General features: G+C 50.5%; 2 protein-coding genes across 3 annotated transcripts; both read right to left on the bottom strand.

Annotated features, from left to right (window-relative positions):
• Window positions 1–5,376: 5,376 nt before the first annotated feature.
• Window positions 5,377–7,639, bottom strand: LOC128826819 (probable G-protein coupled receptor 33). Its single transcript, XM_054010313.1, has 2 exons — window positions 7,557–7,639; window positions 5,377–6,417 (listed from the first exon to the last, which is right to left on the bottom strand). The coding sequence occupies exon 2, from the start codon at window positions 6,409–6,411 to the stop codon at window positions 5,377–5,379; it is 1,035 nt and encodes a 344-aa protein (XP_053866288.1). The 5' UTR covers window positions 6,412–6,417; window positions 7,557–7,639.
• Window positions 7,640–12,504: 4,865 nt separating this feature from the next.
• On the bottom strand, window positions 12,505–18,495 carry LOC128827244 (probable G-protein coupled receptor 33). Of its 2 annotated transcripts, XM_054011079.1 has the most exons (3): window positions 18,447–18,479; window positions 17,071–17,321; window positions 12,505–16,067 (listed from the first exon to the last, which is right to left on the bottom strand). In XM_054011079.1, exon 3 carries the CDS (start codon window positions 16,059–16,061, stop codon window positions 15,012–15,014), a length of 1,050 nt encoding a protein of 349 aa, XP_053867054.1. In that variant the 5' UTR covers window positions 16,062–16,067; window positions 17,071–17,321; window positions 18,447–18,479; the 3' UTR covers window positions 12,505–15,011. The 2 variants fall into 2 exon arrangements, with proteins under 2 accessions (XP_053867054.1, XP_053867055.1); XM_054011080.1 differs by lacking the exon at window positions 17,071–17,321 and having other exon boundaries at window positions 18,447–18,495.
• Window positions 18,496–18,926: the final 431 nt, after the last annotated feature.

The following is an 18,926-nucleotide window of genomic DNA, read 5'->3' as shown; positions in this document are numbered from 1 at the left end:
ACGCAGCTTCGTTTCCCCAGGTGGTAGGCGGGAGAGGAAATTGAACAGGTTTCAATTTGAGAATGCGGCAGAGAAAAATCTACAAGTCTTAAGGAATGAGTGGGGGGACGCTGTGCAGGGTGGAGAAGCGTTCATGGCCGAAAGGCAGGAATTTTGCACTGGAAGTCAGCCAGACGGGGAAAGTATAAATCAGTCCTACATCGGTCTACCACTGGCAGCGTGATCTTGTGAATGTGGAGACGTGTGGGACTCACATATTAAGGACCGTGTGTGGCATGGTGTCAGACTCAGCGTGAGTTAGGACAGTGACAGACACAAATTGAATCCCTCAAATATGTTGGGGGCCGTTCGGCAGGCAGCTGAAACCACAGCAAGACAATCGAAAAGGCCGGGTGAACGAGAAAACCACGTGCGTAGGTTTCAGCTTAAATCCTCCTTTCATAAGCGCCCAGACCTGCGGTCACGGGCTGGAGGGCGTCCTGCTGCTAAACAAAAGGCTGCCATCAAGAGCCGTGAAAACAAGAGAAGCCAGAGGCAAGGAAAGGTTGTTATAAAAGCCGTTATAGCCAAATGGAACTGTCCTGCGTGTGGGCACGAATGCCCAACGTGTGGCAAATGCAATTATTTTGCCAGTGTTCAACTCCGGAAAGGAAAAGTCCCAGGTCAAATAGATGTTTTTCCTCATTGAAACAGATGAGAAATCACAAGATCTGTTCCTAAGTGTGGCTAACCCACGGAACCCCCTGCCACTGGACACAATCAGGGTACCCCCACCATGGGAAAGGAATGGCATTTACCCGTGGGTCTCCGTAACACGGTGCCTACTACCGGAGTCCCCCCTTGTGGCCATAGGTCACTCTGCAGCACCCTTCCTCACTACTGGAACTCACTGCTACAAGACAGGATGGCAGGTGGAGAGGGGAAAGGAGGACAGTGCAAGTGGGAGGAGCGGAGAAGGGGGAAATAGTCTACAGGGTCAAACACAGAACCACGCAGAGAAAACAATGTGGCTCTGATCTGGATGTTTGGCTGACTCAGGGAGGTGGGGAAAGGGACAAGGGGCCTTTCCCCTCTAAGAGGCGCAGGATCCAGCGGAACCACAGCAAACACCGGTATACAATAGGAGGAGAACAGGGGCCTGAGAACCAGGTAGAGGAACCACTGGCTGGTCATTGTGCTCCTCATCTTCAGCTCCAGCACCTGAAGGTTCAGCCTCCCACGGCAGGATAATGGCAAAGAAGAAAACTCGCAGCTGTGAAATGATTTCCCCTCTCACCCACATGGGAGTGGCCAGAGATGGCTCCTGCGCTGGTCGATAGCAGTGTCAGGGCAGGGGAGACCCTTGGCGTAGGAGAGAGGGATCAAAAGAGGTTGGAGAAAGGAGGGCAGACAGAGATACAGGGACCCTCATGCCTCAGCAGTGGAAGAACAGTATCTCCTTCACCGCCCAGCCAAAGACAATCCACCTTATAAACAGAATAGAACCCAGGAGATCAGGCTACTGGCCCCTCCCCCTGTTCTAACCACTAGACCAAACTTCCTTCCCATAGCCAGGAAACATAGGACTCCTCACTTTCAGATCCCCTGGGCTTGCCAAATAGACCCTCCTCCCAGTTTACCCCTGTTGTTGCATACCGTGCAGTTGGGGGTTTGTTTCCCCAGTAGTGTTGGGTTCCCGTCGGGGGTCTCTAGGTCCCATCTCCGTGGCCAGGGTCGGTGTAACAGACACACCAAGGAGAACTCAGAGTTACTGAGGGTTTTAAGCTAGAAAAGGAAGTGGCCCCATTTCCATGAATTCCTTTACCAAGGGACTTACCAAGAACATGTAGCTAAAACAGGAATCCTCACTTCTCTTTTCTCAAAGCCCAGCCACCCCACCGCTCAAACCACCAGCTCTACCTCACTTCCGGATCTGGAGATACACCCCAGGAGTCCTGGCCCCCAGGACTCTTTGCTCTACCCTACTAGAGGCCATGCCCCCCCCCCCACAAACTCAGCTAGAACCCAGGTGTCCTGACTCCCAGCCCCTTGCTCTAATTACTAGACCGCACTTCCCTCCCAGAGCTAGGGTAAGAACCCAGGAGTCCTGACCCCCAGATCCCGCTGCTAGGCTCTAGACCACTAGATCGGCCAGCATCCTGTGTCCAGATCCGGTGCCCACTGTCCCAGGGGGATGGTGATCAATCAGAGAGGGGTCAGAGAAGAGCCAAGAGAAGGATCAAAAGATTGGAAAACCTGTCTTATGCAGCTTACAGGAGCACATAGGGTACGGACGCTGCCTCGACAGCTAGCCCGGGTGTAAGCGGCCATGTGGACTGAGAGGCCCAGCATAGGTTAGTAAAGACACCCCAGATTTTTTGGGTACATACCCAATGCAGTGCTCTGCACCTGCATGCGGTGTCCTCCACGCCTCACTTTAGCAGCATAGTGTCCGGATGCCGGAGTGTTTCACTGCTGTCTGGAGGACCGATGCATGTCAGGTCCTATCACCAGCACCCCACTGTGGCAGAGCCTTGTGGTGACTCCTCAGCAACTGAGCCCTCCAGACAAGTCACACACAGTCTGTACATGAAATAGAAACCAAACTTTGTCCAGGGTACAGTCCAACAGGGGTCTGTCTCAGTGCCCTCTGGAATGTTGATCTACAGCTCTGTCCTTGGACCAGCTCCTCAATCCATCACAGCACCCTGGTTCAAACTGGCTCCCAGCCCCTTCTGGACTCTCTCAAATTGTCTCTGCTCTGGTATGAAGTAATGCCCCAGGGCTCCCTCCCAGGAGGTGATGTCTTCACCCTCTCTGGGCCTTTCTGGCCCCAGCTCTCCTGTTGGGCCACTAAAAGAGTTCAGTTCCCCCTTCTGGGGTGCATCAAAAGTCCAGGCCTCTTTCCAAGTGGCTAGTGGGTAGAGGGATCCAGGCCCACTCACTACTCTGGATCCCAGCCTAGGGACCCCATAGATATCAGCCATCTGCCTTGTGCTTTTAAATAAACTGTGTCACTGCTACAATTCCCTGGGCCACTTCTCCAGCATGTTCTTTACCCACACCTCAGGGGCTTGTCCTGGTTAAGTCTCAGCAGCCAACCCAGAGCTCCTTCTCGCTCCCCTGGGTCTCTGCAAGCACTGCTCTATCCAAGACCCTGTAGCTCAGCCAGGCAAACCACACTGCCCTTTTATGGGTCAGGATGTGGCAGGGCCACGATGCCTCCAGCAGGGGGCCTCATACACCCCTCCACAGACCTAATAAATTGGCACCCAGAAGGGGAGTGTTTTAATTCCCTTTGGACTGAGATGTGGAGTTCTATACACTGCCCCCAGTGTGGACAGTCTTAGACTGAGAGACTTCTGAGCTCCATTTCTGTAGCTTAACAAAGAGAAAGTTAAGCAGGGACCTGATACCCATCTGTCAGTACTTCCATGTGGAGCAAATATTTGACCGTGGGCTCATCAATGTAGCAGAGCAAGGTCTAACATGACCCAGTAGCTGGAGGCTGACGTTAGACAAATTCAGGCAGGAAATAAGGTGCTTGTCTTTAATAGCGAGGGGAATTCACCATTGGGACTATTGACTGAGGTTTGCAGTGGATTCGCCATCACTGGCTATTTATAATCAAGGATGGGCGTTTTTCTGAAAGATCTGCTGTAGGAATTAGTTTTGGGAAGTGCTCTGGCCTGTGTTATATGGAAGTCAGACTATATGGTTACAATGGTCAATTCTGACCTTAGACTCTCTGAATATAAGAAGCCACAGAAAATTGATATAATTAGCTTTAACCTGTGGCGCTCCCTGCCACTGGATATGAGTGGGGTTAACCTGTGGGACTCCCTGCCACCAAAGACAAGCGGCATCAATCTAGGGGACTCCGTGCCACTGAACACGAGTCTATCAGATGAGCCATTCCTATGATGCTTTAACCCACTAGACCCCACTCACCTCCCTGAGCTGGGGATAGAACTCAGGAGTCCTGAAATAAGCTCAACTGAGCTATGTTAATTTACATCCACTCACAATCTGACCCATTTTCTCCATGCCCCAAAGTAACTAGTGATTTTTGGTTATTCCATTTGGGGAGGGGTGGTTACCCCATCATGAAATCAGTTTTAACACCAGATGCTTCAGGTGAACAAGGTTCTAGAAGAGACTGGTTTTTAAAGTTTGAGAGTGGTCAAACCCAGGAGGTTCTAGAATGCTAGGATTCTAGAACCTGTGAAATACCATTGGGTATAAAAACCATACCCCAAGTGCAAGATTCTGGAACTACTCAGGAATCTAGAGCCCAAGGAACCCTACCAGGCTTTAAGAAACTTGGAATCCATGAGGGTCTACCAACAGCGATAGATTTAGAATGCATGGACTTTTATTCAATTGAAAAGTATTTTGACATCTAAAACTACACGCAGTTCCAGAGTCAGCCTAGTATAAAACTCATGGGATCATATGGAATTTTACACTATTTATTCCCATGACAGCTATAGAGTTCTAGAACCAAACAGGCATCTAGAACCCTCTGGACCCTAGGGGGTTATAATTAAGGTTACGTTTTAGTCATGGGTTTTTTTTAGTAAAAGTCATGGACAGGTCACAGACAGTAAACAAAAATTCATGGCCTATGACCTGTTCATGACTTTTACTATATACCTATAACTAAAGATTGGGCAGGGGACCACTGGTGCTCTTGGGGGGCATTCCGGTGGTGCTGCAGGTGCTGGTGGAGGTGGCCCGCATCCCGCTGGTGCTGGAGTGGGCTGCAGTGCGTGGTCTGGGACCCCTGCTGGTGCTGGGGGAGATGCAGGGCTGGCAGGTGCATGTCTCTGCAGCTCCTAGGTGGAGGAGGGGTTAGTGGGCTCCGCATGCTGCTCCCACCACAATCCACAGCTGTGCAGCTCCCATTGGCCAGGAACCACAGCCAGTGGGAGCTCCAGGGGTGGAGCCTGCAGGTGCAGGCAGCTCGTGGAGCTCCCTGGCCTCTCCTCTGACTAGGAGCTGCAGGGCCATGCCAATGGGAGCCAGGAAGGCCCCATCCCGAAAGAAGTACCCCCCCACCTCCTACTCCTTCCCCTAGTCCTGAGTCCTCTCCCACACACCCAAACTGCTGCTGCTGGCCCTGGGGATGCCCGGCTCAGGCACCCCTGAGCCAGCACTGGCCACTGTAGAAGTCAGAGGTCACAAAAAGTCACAGAATCTGTGACCTCTGTGACAGACTTGGAGCCTTAATTATAATATGCCAAGAGACATTGAACACATGAGAATCTAGAGCCAGCTGTGAATCTAGACCCAAAGAAATTCTATGCAGTAAGGACATATTGAGATACCTAGAACCCAATCAGTTTAAAAGTAACAGGTATCTAGATTTTGCAGGAGTTCAAGTTTTTCTCTACTTCATGCAGTTAGTTTCTCGCCTGTTCTCCCTCTAGAATCTGGTCCAGACACATCACTATCGAGATCCTCATGAAAAGCCGCTTTGACCTGAGCGAAGAGGGACGTCCTGAGCACCTGATGGAATGTCTGCCCCACAAAGAGGTAGAGGACTGGAGTGAAGCAGACGTTGAAGCAGAACATGATGATGCTAATGAGCAGGAAGGCATCAGCCAATGACTGTGGCACATCTCTGATGAGCGTCAAGCTCTGGTAGAGGTGGTAGGGCAGCCAGCCAAAGAAGAATGACACCACCGCGGCCACCATGACTTTGAAGGGCTTGCTGCTCCGTGCCAGCCCCTTCTCTTTCATCTCCAGCCCCATCCGGCTGTAGCATACTGCGATGATGCAGAAGGGCAGCAGGAAGCCCAGTAGGAACCGGACCACGAACAGAACAACGTATATGTGTACCCTCCAGGCCTGCACCTCAGCTCTGTCCTGGTCTCTGGAGAGGATGTAATAAGTGGTGCAAATGATCCTGTCTCCCTCCATCTCCCAGGTCTCCTGGAAAAACAGGTAGGGAGCACTAAGGGTGAAGGAGGCCAGCCACACACCCATGACAAGCTTCCTGACCCAGGACATGGTGCGGTGATGCCGGGACCAGACAGGGCAGCAGGTGAGGGTGTAGCGGTCCAGGCTGATGAGGGCAAGGAGAAAGACAGAGGAGAACATGCCCAGATGGGTGCAGGCACTGAGAACCTTGCACATGGCAGTGCCGAAGACCCAGTGGAAACCAAGGAGAACATGGACAGTGAAGAAAGGGAGCATCAGGGTAAAGAGGAGAGAACAGGAGACCAAATGGAGAAACCAGAGAGTGGTCACCGTCCTCCTCATCTTCAGCCCCAGCACCCACAGGTACAGCCCGTTCCCCACCACACCCACTAGGAAGGTGGCAAAGAGCAACACAGCAATGGCCAGATTAGTGCTCTTCATGGATGCTGGGGGCTGGCTGGAGCTTGTCCAGGTTATAGGTGAGAGGGTCACGTTGCCTCGGTCCATGGTGCCCTGGGGAGAGACAGAAGATGGGTTGAAGGTATAATGGAGGAGGGGAAAAGGAGGAAGGGGAAATAGCAGAGGGGACCTCTCCGGGCTCTCTCTGGTCCTCCAGAATGTCCAGGCTGGGTATTCTCAGCAAAGGGCCATGACCAGAGGAACTCACTGCTACAAGATAGAGGTATGGTCAGCAGGGGAGGGAAAGCGGGATAGCAGACATGTGGCAAGTGGGGAAGGGGGACAGTTGTCTAATAGAGCAAATTACAGCTATGCAGAGCACATCACTTTGGCTGTGACCTGGAGGGACGGTTGGGTCAATGAGGCAGGGAATGGGACACGGGGCCTTTCCCCACTAGGAGGCACTGACTCTGATCTGGCTTCAGGGCCTAGGACTGCCTGGCTAAGGGAGGTGGGATCAGTGCTGTTGGCTCCTAGCATGCTGGAGCTGATGCCTGTGGAACTCACTGCTACAAGGTAGAAAAAGCCACTCCACCCCCACCCACCTTGTGCTCATCTGCCTGTCACAGGAACTGCTGCTACACTCTGACTCGTGAGAGCGTGGAGGGTCCTTCTCACCACATTTTAACACAGGAAGCCTCAATGCACTGAGCTGATTCTCTATCCCACAGCCTTGCTGCAGCTCTGCACCAGGGACCTCTGGGCTATTGCCTCTGTCACAGAATGCACCCCCCCCCAGACTTGTTAGACTGGCGACCTCTGTACTCTGCAGAATGGCCTAAAGGTTAGAGAAGGGGGTGTGGGAGCCAGGACCCCTGGGTTTTCCCCAGGTTTCGGAGTGGGAAGGGATTGATCAGGTGGGGAGGTCAGAACTCCTGGGCTCTGGGAGGGACATGGGATCCTGTGGCTTAGAGATTCGTAAATGGAGAACACCTCCTCTGATTAACATGAGACAAGGGAGAAAAATTCACCCAGTTCACAGTTCAAGCCTACTAACTCTGTCTATTAAGTTAACCCCATTAATACCCAGTGGCAGGTAATCCCACAGGCTAATCCCACTAATACCCAGTAACATGGAGTCCAACTGGTTTGCCTTGGGGGTAATAGCAAATGTCTGTGGCTTCTAGATAGGTTTAGCAAAGAAATTCCCCTTCAGACCCAAGGAGAGGCCTCTGCCCATTGTCTCGACTCACCTAGGCAGCGCAGAGAGATTCAAATGATGTGTGTTTCCGCAGCAAAGTGTCCAGAGTCTGTGTTGTCCTGTGTGTTGAGGGCACTCCCCTTAACTCTGTGTCTTCTACACGCTCCGCCTCCGCCTGATCTCTGAGATGGAGAAGTTGCAAACCATAAATGGAAATGATCATTTGGACACTGTCTTAGCAAAGAAACCACCTAAGACAGAGCCATTGCTTTAAAACTAGGCCCCACTCCCCTGCCAGAGCCAGAACCCAGGAGCTCTGGCTCTCAGCCCCCCCAGTTTCTCTAACCCACTAGACCCCACTCCCCTCCCACATCTGGGGCTCAAACCCAGATGTCTCGAGTCAACCCTCCCCTGCTCTGAGCACTAACCCTGAGGTCTTGGCAGGGGGCAAGAGCCCTCCAGTCCCAACCCTGCATTGAGGGTCTGGGCGTTGGGGCTTTCGCCACCCTATCCAGTTCTTCTGCCAGGTCTCTGGGATTCCGCTGGGGTGGGACATCCATTTTTCTAGGGGTCCCCAACTGGCCTCAGCCCCTGAGCACGGGCCCCCTTGGTCCATTGGATAATGCGCTACTGCCCAGACAGGCTCCTTAGACCGGTTGGCTACGTGGGGACAGGGATGAACTGAAATGTGGAGTCCAGCAGTACCCCCTGGGCTAATATCAATACCACCCGCTGTCCACTGGAGGGAGCTGTGTGTCCAAAGGGACTAGAGCTTCAGTGGGGCTCCCAAAGACGCACATGCCCCAGAGATGTGTCCACAGTGCCTGGCATGAGCGTGGCTGGGCTGTTGCTCCAGAGTTGGACGTGAGTGTGAAGAGAGGAAAGGGCTGTTGGATTCAGGGGATGCTTGCAACCAGGTGCTGCAGACCCTGAGCTCAGAACTGCCCAAGAACTGTTAGAAATACCAGGCAGCCCTGCGTTAAAAGTTGTCGATGATGGAGAAACTGGGTTGATCTTTTTTAGTCTTTATCAACTTTTGGATCTGCTGGCCCCCAGCCTTGCCCAAGGTTTTGTAACTTGGCTGGAGCTTGCAAGTGAGATCTTCACAGTTACTGTGACCTGTGACCAGAGGTGCAGCCCATACTGAAAATGCTAAGGTCACGGCAGTTGCAAACAGAAGGGCAGATTATTCCAAAACTGGGGGTTAATACAGTAGTTAGAATCACCAACCAGTCAGAAGCTGTGCTCCTGATCCCCCACACTGGTTTTCAAGAAGCCAAGAAAAAAGAAAGAAATCACACCACCCCCTTTATTGCATTCCAATCTAGGCTCCCAATCAGCAAATAGGTCCAGTAAAGTGAGAAGTTACTTAAAACTCTATTCACTGTACAAAATGTTCTTCTGATCCCCAAAGGGCCAGCCACATTACCAGATCAATACTAGCTCGCGTGTGTGTGTGTGTGTGTGTGTGTGTGTGTGTAAACTAGAGCCAACAATAACAAAGCATGTCCTGACCATGCAGATGCGGGCTGGACGGGATGGCAGCTTTTCTTATAATAGCTGTTTGGCACCAGTTGTTGCTGTGGTGTCAGAATGAAATGAAAAGTAAGGAAAGATGAGAACAAACAAGGACTGGCCAGCTAATGTCTCCAGCAATGTCAGCATTTGAAAAAAAATATAGTGTTGCCAACTCTCATGGTTTTGTCGTGGGTCACATAATCAGTATGGTTTTCTTAAAACCCAAGCTCCTGGCGTCAATACATCTGTGAGAAGTTCAACCTTCCCTCTTTAAAGAAATAGGAAGTTTCTAACTCTCGTGGTGGTGGAGAAAGTTTCCAAATGTGACCCCAGTGCCCCATAAAGGCTCAAAAAGCAGAAGGTGAATAAATAAACCCCAAATCGAGTATGTTTACATGATTTTGTGATTTTTGGGGAGCCCAACTCAGGATTTTTGAACATTTAGGGATGGCAATATGGAGAGAATCATAGAATATCAGGGTTGGAAGAGACCTCAGGAAGTCATCTATTCCAACCCTCTGTTCAAAGCAGGACGAACACCAACTAAATCATCCCAGCCAGGGCTTTGTCAAGCTGCGCCTTAAAAACCTCTAAGGATGCAGATACCACCACCTCCCTAGGTAACCCATTCCAGTGCTTCACCACCCTCCTAGTGAAATAGTGTTTCCTAATATCCAACCTAGACCTACCCCACTGCAACTTGAGACCATTGCTCCTTGTTCTGTCACCTGCCACCACTGAGCACAGCCGAGCTCCATCTTCTTTGGAACCCCCCTTCAGGTAGTTGAAAGCTGATATCAAATCCCCCCTCACTCTTCTCCAGACTAAATAACCCCAGTTCCCTCAACCTCTCCTTGTAAGTCATGTGGCCCAGCCCCCTAATCATTTTCATTGCCCTCCGCTCGACTCTCCAATTTGTCCACATCCTTTCTGTAGAGGGGGCAACCAAAACTGGATACAATACTCCAGGTGTGGCCTCACCAGTGCCAAATAGAGGGGAGTAATCACTTCTCTTGATCTGCAGGCAATGCTCCTACTAATACAGCCCAATATGCCGTTAGCCTTCTTGGCAACAAGGGCACACTGCTGACTCATAGCCAGCTTCTCATCCACTGTAATACCAGGTCCTTTTCTTCAGAACTGCTGCTTAGCCAGTTGGTCCCCAGCCTGTAGCACTGCATGGGATTCTTCTGTCCTTAAGTGCAGGACTCTGCACTTGTCTTTGTTGAACCTCAGCGAGCCGGAGAAAGTGGAAACCGTGATTTGAGCATGGCAGTGTGCAGACAACAAAATGAACGGCTGCAAACAGCTCGGTTTCTCAGGTGGCAGACTGGAAGAGGAAATTGAACAGGTTTCGATTTGAGAATGCAGAGAAAAATATACAAGTCTTAAGGAATGAGTGGGGACGCTGTGCAGGGTGGAGAAGCATTCATGGCCAAAAGGCAGGAATTTTGCACTGGAAGTCAGCCAGACAGGGAAAGTATAAATCAGTCCGACATCTGTCTACAACTGGGAGCGTGATCTTGTGAATGTTGAGACGTGTGGGACTCCCACATTAAGGACTGTGTGTGGAATGCTGTCAGGCCCGGCGTGCGCTAGGACAGTGACAGAGACAAATTGAAATCCTTGAATGAGCTGGGGGCTGTACAGCAGGGAGCTGAAACCACAGTAAGACAATCGAAAAGGCCGGGTGAGCCAGAAAACCACGTGCGTAGGTTGCTGTGTAAATCCGCCTTTCATAAGCACCCAGATCTGCGGTCACGGGCTGGAGGGTGTCCTGCTGCTAAAAAAAAGGCTGCCATCAAGAGCCGTGAAAACAAGAGAAGCCAAAGGCAAGGAAGGGTTGTTATAAAAGCCGTCGTAGCCAAATGGAACCGTCCTGCGTGTGGGCACGAATGCCCAAGGTGTGGCAAACACAATTATTTTGCCAGTGTGCAACTCTGGAAAAGAAAAGTCCCAGGGCAAATAGATGTTTTTCCTCATTGAAGCAGATGACCAGTCGCAAGATCTGTTCCTTGGTGTGGCTAATCCACGGGACCCCCTGCCACTGGACACAAGTGGCATTAACCCAGGGGACCCCCCACCACCACTGGACATGGGTAGCATTTACCTGTGGGGCTCTGTAACATGGTGCCTGGTACTGGAGTGTCCCCTTGTGGCCAGTGTTCACTCTGCAGCACCCTTCCTCACTGTTGGAACTCACTGCTATAGGACAGGATGGCAGATGCAGAGGGGAAAGGAGGATAGTGCAAGTGGGAGGAGCAGAGAAGGGGAAAATAGTCTACAGAGTCAAACACAGAACCACGCCGAGAAAACAATGTGGCTCTCATCTGGATGTTTGGCTGACTCAGGGAGGTGGGGAAAGGGACATGGGGCCTTTCCCCTCTAAGGGGCGCAGGCTCCAGTTGAACTACAGCAAACACCGGTATACAATAGGAGGAGAACAGGGGGCTGAGAACCAGGTAGAGGAACCACTGGCTGGTCACTGTGCTCCTCTTCTTCAGCTCCAGCACCTGAAGGTTCAGCCCCCCACGGCAGGATAATGGCAAAGAAGAAAACTTGCAGCTGTGAAATGATTTCCCCTCTCACCCACCTGGAAGTGGTCAGAGATGGCTCCTGCGCTGGTCGATAGCAGTGTCAGGGCAGGGGAGACCCTTGGTGTAGGAGAGAGGAACCAAAAGAGGTTGGAGAAAGGGGGACACATGTCTAACTTACCTACAGCCTCCACCCAGGGTTGGTGGCCTACATAGGCCTGGCTTCCTCAGATACCACAGTGGGTTCAGGTGGCAAATGGTTCAGCTCCCTGACAATGTCTGCCTGACCACTGGATAGAATCAGATATTCCAAGGACTGACGGATAATGGAGGTCCCCTAGTCTTACCTGCGGCAGAATGTCCCTAAATTAGTCCCTGGTTGACTGGAACAGACATGTTAAAAATACCATCCAGCCCTGCATCAAAAATTGTTGGTGATGGAGAAACCATCAAGGTGAGTCTTTTTTAGTCTTTATCATATTTTGGATGTGCTGGCCCCCAGCCTTGGCCCAGATTTTGTAACTTAGCTGGAGCTGGCGTGTGAGATCTTGACGGTTACTGTGACCTGTGACCATAGGTGCCTAGGACAGCCCACACTGAAGATCCCAAGCTCAGGGCAGGCTGCAAAAAGAAGAGCAATTTATCCCCAAACTGGTGGCTAATACAGTAGTTAGAGTCACCAACCAGTTACAAGCTGTGCTCCTGATCCCCCCACAAGGCTTATCAAGAAGCCAAGAAAAAAAAAATCACACAGCTGCCTTTATTGCATTCCAATCTAGGCAAATAGCAAATAGGTCCAGTAAAGTGAAAAGTTACTTAAAACTCTATTCACTATTGTTGTCGAAAAAGTCACCCATGCATCATTTTGATCAGAGACTCAAGGCTGAAGCCTGTTTATTGCAACAAATACCAACGTGTTGGGGGAAGCAGTTAGAAAACCACTCCCCTGAATTGAGCATACAGAGTTACTTTTATAGTCAAAAACCGCAAACATATTACATGTTACACGTCATTTATGAGAATAAGGGAGTTAGGGTCTTTCCGCCCTTCTCGGCAATTTTTAGGCAATTTCTCGGAATAGGGTGCTAATTGAGTAGAGGGGTTCCTGGTGGTTTTCCGATACTGGCATTATCTTGCCTTATTTGGGGTGCTATTGTGCAAATGTTCCAGTCAGGGTGCTGTTTCGGGAAGGGAGTTTGTGCACTCGGAGAAGGGGGGGTTAAGGGCAGCTAAATAACGAGATGTGATTCGTTAGTTTAATTAGATACGGTCTTGCTTCACACAAGCTGTTATTATATTTCGCCAGCCTTATGAGGGGTTATTATTATATTTCATTGCCATAAATACACACAAGCTATTATTGCTGCTGGGCGTCTTCTTTCTCTCCCTCCGGCCCCCTCCCTCCTCTGGTCATACCCTTGACCGATGCTGGCAGGGAACATGACACTTAGTCTGGTTCAGGCTTGCGGCCTGTAAGACGGGTTGAGGCCTGTGTTTTGGTCTCTGTAAGGAAGGCCGACCTGGTCTCTTTTCCCACACTATACAAAATGTTCTTCTGATCCCCAAAAGGCCAGCCACATTTCCAGAACTATACTGGTTTGGATTTTACCCAAAATACCATGTTGCCAGGAAATCCTTTAGCATCTAAAACAAAAGGTTTTACTGTAAAAAAAAAGAAAAGAATAAGCAGAGATTTGTTAAATGGTCTAAGCAATCAGATACACACAGAGACTTCAAAGTCTATATATCAGGTTTGCAGCAGCATTGGCAAGTTTGCTGGCTGGTAAAGTCCCTCTGAACACATCCACAGCTTGGATTGGTCATTCAGTACTTTGTTCAGAGCTGCAGTTTGTAGAGAAGTTACTCCAGAGGTCGGAAGCAGGATTGAAGACAAAATGGAGAAGATGCAGCTGCATTCTGATATCCTGTGTACATCCTCTGTCCCAAATACAAGTTCCCAGCATATGAGTATGGAAAAGCTCTTGGAGTTCCCCCTCCAGAGGCATGCCCCTACAAGTCCTGCTGACTCAGAGGCGTACCCATGGCTTCTCTCAATGGGTTTACTGTACAGCCGATTGCCCTTGATGGGCCATCGAACAGACTAGGCAGTGCTAATACCAATCTGTCTGGGTGTGTCAAATGTTGGAGATATCAATATACCAAACATATTTATAACTCACAATACATATATGACACATACATATAAACAAGCTTACCATATTTAGCAAATCATACCTTATCCACTGACACCTGACATGGCATATCTGGTATGATTCATGCAATTTTGTAATATTGGTATCCATAATATTATGAATGGTCATCCACATTCCATACAGCATCACAGTTACTAGCTTGAACGTTATCTCTTCATCTCCCTGAATGTTCACGGGCAGGTGGTTTCTCTGGAGCCGCTCTTCATTCTTCTGGCTTCTTTTCCTTACTGGCCACTCTTAAACTAAGGCAGAGACTCTCCACACTAAATATGCCAGTGAGCGGGTCACGCAGTGTTTGTAAATTATGTCAGAGACACCCCAGAAAACTTACAGAATCTATGTAGTTCAAGGAATGCCTGGGAATTATTATTATTATTTTTTGGTAGTGCTGGGAAACCCAATCCTGGCCCAGGACCTGCTGTGCTAGGCACCATACAAACACAGAGCGAAAACACAGTCCCTGTCCCGGAGAGCTCACAGTCGAAGGAGATGCAATGGATAGAAACATGCTAGCACACAGCAGACATGGGTTTGTTCCCGGTTGTGCCACAGGACTTAGCAAAGTTTCCACTGGGTGACCTTGGCCAAGCTACTTCCCCACTCTGTGTTTCAGTTTACCCATTTGTAAAAACTGGAAGACTGCTACTGATCTGCTTGCTAAAGTTCTTAGAGATCTACTCATGACAAGCACTAGAGAAGAGCAAGATATCACTATAGTAATACAGAGACTCTTCTATAATATACTACACCTAATGGATTTTAAACCATTTGGTAATCTAGAACCCCATTGAGACTTTTAGCAAACAATCTTGAACCTGTTGGATTCTATGTGGTTTGAAAACACTCTAGAATCCAGTGATGTCCTAGATCCAGTCGGGAATCTAGAACCCGTAGACTTTCACTTTGAACACATTAAGATGCTTACAATAAATGAGATTCCAGAGCCAGTTAGTGATGCAGAATCCAAGAGAGTCAATTAGGTGCAAACACATTGAGACATCTAAAACAAACAAGATTCTGTACCTGGCTACTATCTGGTGCCATTGATGATGCATTGAGTTTGAAAAAATGGAGTGACCTAGAATGCATGCAATTCTGGAGAAAGCAGGGAATCTAGAATCCAGGGATATTGCAGGGTTTATGAACAGTTAGATACCTGGAGCCCATTAGGATTGAGAACCATCAGGAATCTAGGGACAAAAGGGATGCCAAGTTTTCAACTCTCCCTAAGTCTGGCCATCTTCAGGTCATCTCCTGTTTTGTGTTCTCGACTTCTGACCCTTGTCTTCCACTAGACTCGGGGACACCGCTGCCGAGATCGTCAACAAAAGCCGCTTTGACTAGAGTGACAAGAGATGTCCTGAAGACCTGCCAGAATTTCTCCCCCATAAAGAGGTAGAGGATGGGGCTAAAGCAGGTGTTGAAACTGCATGAGAAGGTGTAAATGACCAAGAGAGGGCCTGTCACTAACTCTGTCTCCTCCTTCTTGTAGAGCTTCAAGCCATAGTAGAGGTGGTAGGGCAGCCAGCCAAGGAAGAAGGAAACCACCGCGGTCACCATGACTTTGAAGGGCTTCCCAGCCCATGCCAGCTTCTTCTCCTTCATCTTCAGCCCAACGCGGACATAGCATCCCATGATGGTGCAGAAAGGCAGCAGGAAGCCCAACAGGAACTCGACCATGAAGAAAGCCTGGTGGACCCGTCTGCTCAGCTCCTCCGTCTCGGCTCCATTCCAGTCTCTGGAGAGCGTGTAATTATTGATGCAGATGATCTTGCCCCCGTCCATCTTGCGGATCTCCCGGAAAGCCAGGTAGGGAGTGCTGAGAACAAAGGAGGTCAGCCACACACCCACAACCAGCTTCCGAGCCCGGGGCATGGTGCGGTGATTCCGGGACCAGATGGGATGGTGAGTGAGGGTGTAGCGGTCCAGGCTGATGAGGGTGATAAGGAAGGCAGAGGTGAACATACCCACGGAGATGAAGGTGTAGAGGAGCTTGCACATGGATTTGCCGAAGACCCAGTGTAAATCCATGAGGAGGTAGATGATGAAGAAGGGGATCATCAGGGTGTAGAGGAAGTAGCAGAAGACCAGGGAGAGGAACCAGAGGGTGGTCACCGTCCTCCTCATCTTCAGTCCCAGCACCCACAGGTACAACCCGTTCCCCAGCACACCCACCAGGAAGGTGGGAAAGAACAACACTGCAGAGGCCAGGTGAGCGGGGCTGACAGCTGCTGAGGTAGGGCTGGAATTCACCCTAGTGGTTGGTGGGAGAGTCGTGCTCCCTTGGTCCATGGTGCCCTGGGGAGAGACAAAAGAGGGGTTAGAAGGGACAACAGTGGAGGGGAAAGGGTAGAATGGAAGAGGCGGAATGAAGCAACAAGAGAGGGGGTTAGGAACGCACTATTCGACAGGACCTAGCTGGGCACCCTCTGGTCCTCCAGAATATCCAGGCTGGGTATTCTCAGCAACTGGGCTATAGCTGGTGGAACTTAGTTCTACAAGGTAGAACTATGGGCAGCAGAGGAGGAAAAGAGGGACAGCAGATGTGGGAGGAGTGGGAAAGGGAAGAGTTTTGTAGGTCAAATACACAGCAGTAATCTGGATGTTGGGCTGGCTCGGGGGTGGGAGGGGAATGGGGCACAGGGCCTTTCCCCCTAGCACATGCCAGCTCTAATCTGTCTCCAGGGCAGGGACTGGCTGGCTCAGGGAGGTGGGGATCGGTGTTATTGACTCCAATCATGCAGGAGTTGATGATGCTGGAAGTCACTGCTACAAACTGGAAAAAGCCACCCTACCCCAAACCTGTCTTCTGAGCTCATCTGCCTGTCATAGGAATTGCTGCTACACCCTAACTTGTGAGAATGGGCAGGGTCCTTCTCACCCTCATTATAACACAGGAAGCCTCTATCCACTGTCCTACTTCTCTGCCCCACAGCCATGTTGCCAGCCCTGCACAATGAGTTCTAACCTAATTGACTGTCTTGGATTCTGCATCACTAGCTGGATCTGGAATCTCATTTCTTGTAATCCTCTCAATGTATTCAAAGTCTATGAGTTCTAGATTCCCAACTGGGTCTTTGACCTCTGGGTTCTTACCTCTGCCTGGGACTGCGCCTGCCATGGCCTTGTTAGATTAGCATTTGTTCTGCTCTGCAGAATGGCCTAATGGTTAGCAGAAGGGGGGTAGCAGCCAGAACTCCTGGGTTCAATCCTTGGCTCTTGGAATGGGGTGCAGGGATGGTGTAGTAGTAATTTTCTTCTATAGTATAGAAGAATCCCTCTGCCCATCGTCTCGACTAACCTTGGCAGTTCAGGACCCAGCACAGAGAGAGACATGGATGGTGCGTATTTGCTCAGGAAAGCATCCGTGAGTCTGTCCCCAGCACCTCTGAGCCCTCCCCTGTGTGTTGAGTTCACTCCCCTTAACTCTGTGTCTTCTACATGCTGCACCCCCACCGGCTCTCTGAGATCCACAAGCTGCAAACCATGAACGGAAATGATCATCGGACACTGTCTTAGCAGCAATATCCATGTTGCCTCGGTCACGGTGCCCTGGGGAGAGACAGAAGAGGGATTGAAGGTATAATGGAGGAGGGGAAAAGGAGGAAGGGGAAATAGCAGAGGGGACCTCTCCGGGCTCTCTCTGGTCCTCCAGAATATCCAGGCTGGGTATTCTCAGCAAAGGGCCATGACCAGAGGAACTCACTGCTACAAGATAGAGGTATGGTCAGCAGGGGAGGGAAAGCGGGATAGCAGACATGTGGCAAGTGGGGAAGGGGGACAGTTGTCTAATAGAGCAAATTACAGCTATGCAGAGAACATCACTTTGGCTGTGACCTGGAGGGACGGTTGGGTCAATGAGGCAGGGAATGGGACACGGGGCCTTTCCCCACTAGGAGGCACTGACTCTGATCTGGCTTCAGGGCCTAGGACTGCCTGGCTAAGGGAGGTGGGATCAGTGCTGTAGGCTCCTAGCATGCAGGAGCTGATGCCTGTAGAACTCACTGCTACAAGGCAGAAAAAGCCACTCCACCCCCACCCACCTTGTGCTCATCTGCCTGTCACAGGAACTGCTGCTACACCCTGACTCGTGAGAGCGTGGAGGGTCCTTCTCACCTCATTTTAACACAGGAAGCCTCAATGCACTGAGCTGATTCTCTATCCCACAGCCTTGCTGCAGCTCTGCACCAGGGACCTCTGGGCTATTGCCTCTGTCACAGAATGCACCCCCACCCCCCAGACTTGTTAGACTGGCGACCTCTGTACTCTGCAGAATGGCCTAAAGGTTAGAGAAGGGGGTGTGGGAGCCAGGACCCCTGGGTTTTCCCCAGGTTTCGGAGTGGAAGGGATTGATCAGGTGAGGAGGTCAGAACTGCTGGGCTCTGGGAGGGACATGGGATCCTGTGGTTTAGAGATTCGTAAATGGAGAACACCTCCTCTGATTAACATGAGACAAGGGAGAAAAATTCACCCAGTTCACAGTTCTAGCCTACTAACTCTGTCTATTAAGTTAACCCCATTAATACCCAGTGGCAGGTAATCCCACTAATACCCAGTAACATGGAGTCCCACTGGTTTGCCTTGGTAATAGCAAATGTCTGTGGCTTCTAGATAGGTTTAGCAAAGAAATTCCCCTTCAGACCCAAGGAGAGGCCTCTGCCCATTGTCTCGACTCACCTAGGCAGCGCAGAGAGACTCAAATTGTGTGTGTTTCCTCAGCAAAGTGTCTGTGAGTCTGTGCTGTCCTGTGTGTTGAGGGCACTCCCCTTAACTCTGTGTCTTCTACACGCTCCGCCTCCGCCTGATCTCTGAGATGGAGAAGTTGCAAACCATAAATGGAAATGATCATTTGGACACTGTCTTAGCAAAGAAACCACCTAAGACAGAGCCATTTCTTTAAAACTAGGCCCCACTCCCCTGCCAGAGCCAGAACCCAGGAGCTCTGGCTCCCAGCCCGACAGTTTCTCTAACCCACTAGACCCCACTCCCCTCCCACATCTGGGGCTCAAACCCAGATGTCTCGAGTCAACCCTCCCCTGCTCTGAGCACTAACCCTGAGGTCTTGGCAGGGGGCAAGAGCCCTCCAGTCCCAACCCTGCATTGAGGGTCTGGGCGTTGGGGCTTTCGCCACCCTATCCAGTTCTTCTGCCAGGTCTC

The sequence above is a fragment of the Malaclemys terrapin genome, chromosome 21 (assembly GCF_027887155.1).
Source record: "Malaclemys terrapin pileata isolate rMalTer1 chromosome 21, rMalTer1.hap1, whole genome shotgun sequence".
NCBI lineage: Eukaryota > Metazoa > Chordata > Testudines > Emydidae > Malaclemys > Malaclemys terrapin.
The sequence above is the reverse complement of the archived record's forward strand: the minus strand, read 5'-3'. Positions and strand labels throughout refer to the sequence as shown.

Bases quoted from the DNA above. Each gene is read 5' to 3' on its own strand.
- LOC128826819 (XM_054010313.1), bottom strand. From the start codon at position 6,411: ATGGACCGAGGCAACGTGACCCTCTCACCTATAACCTGGACAAGCTCC.
- LOC128827244 (XM_054011080.1), bottom strand. From the start codon at position 16,061: ATGGACCAAGGGAGCACGACTCTCCCACCAACCACTAGGGTGAATTCC.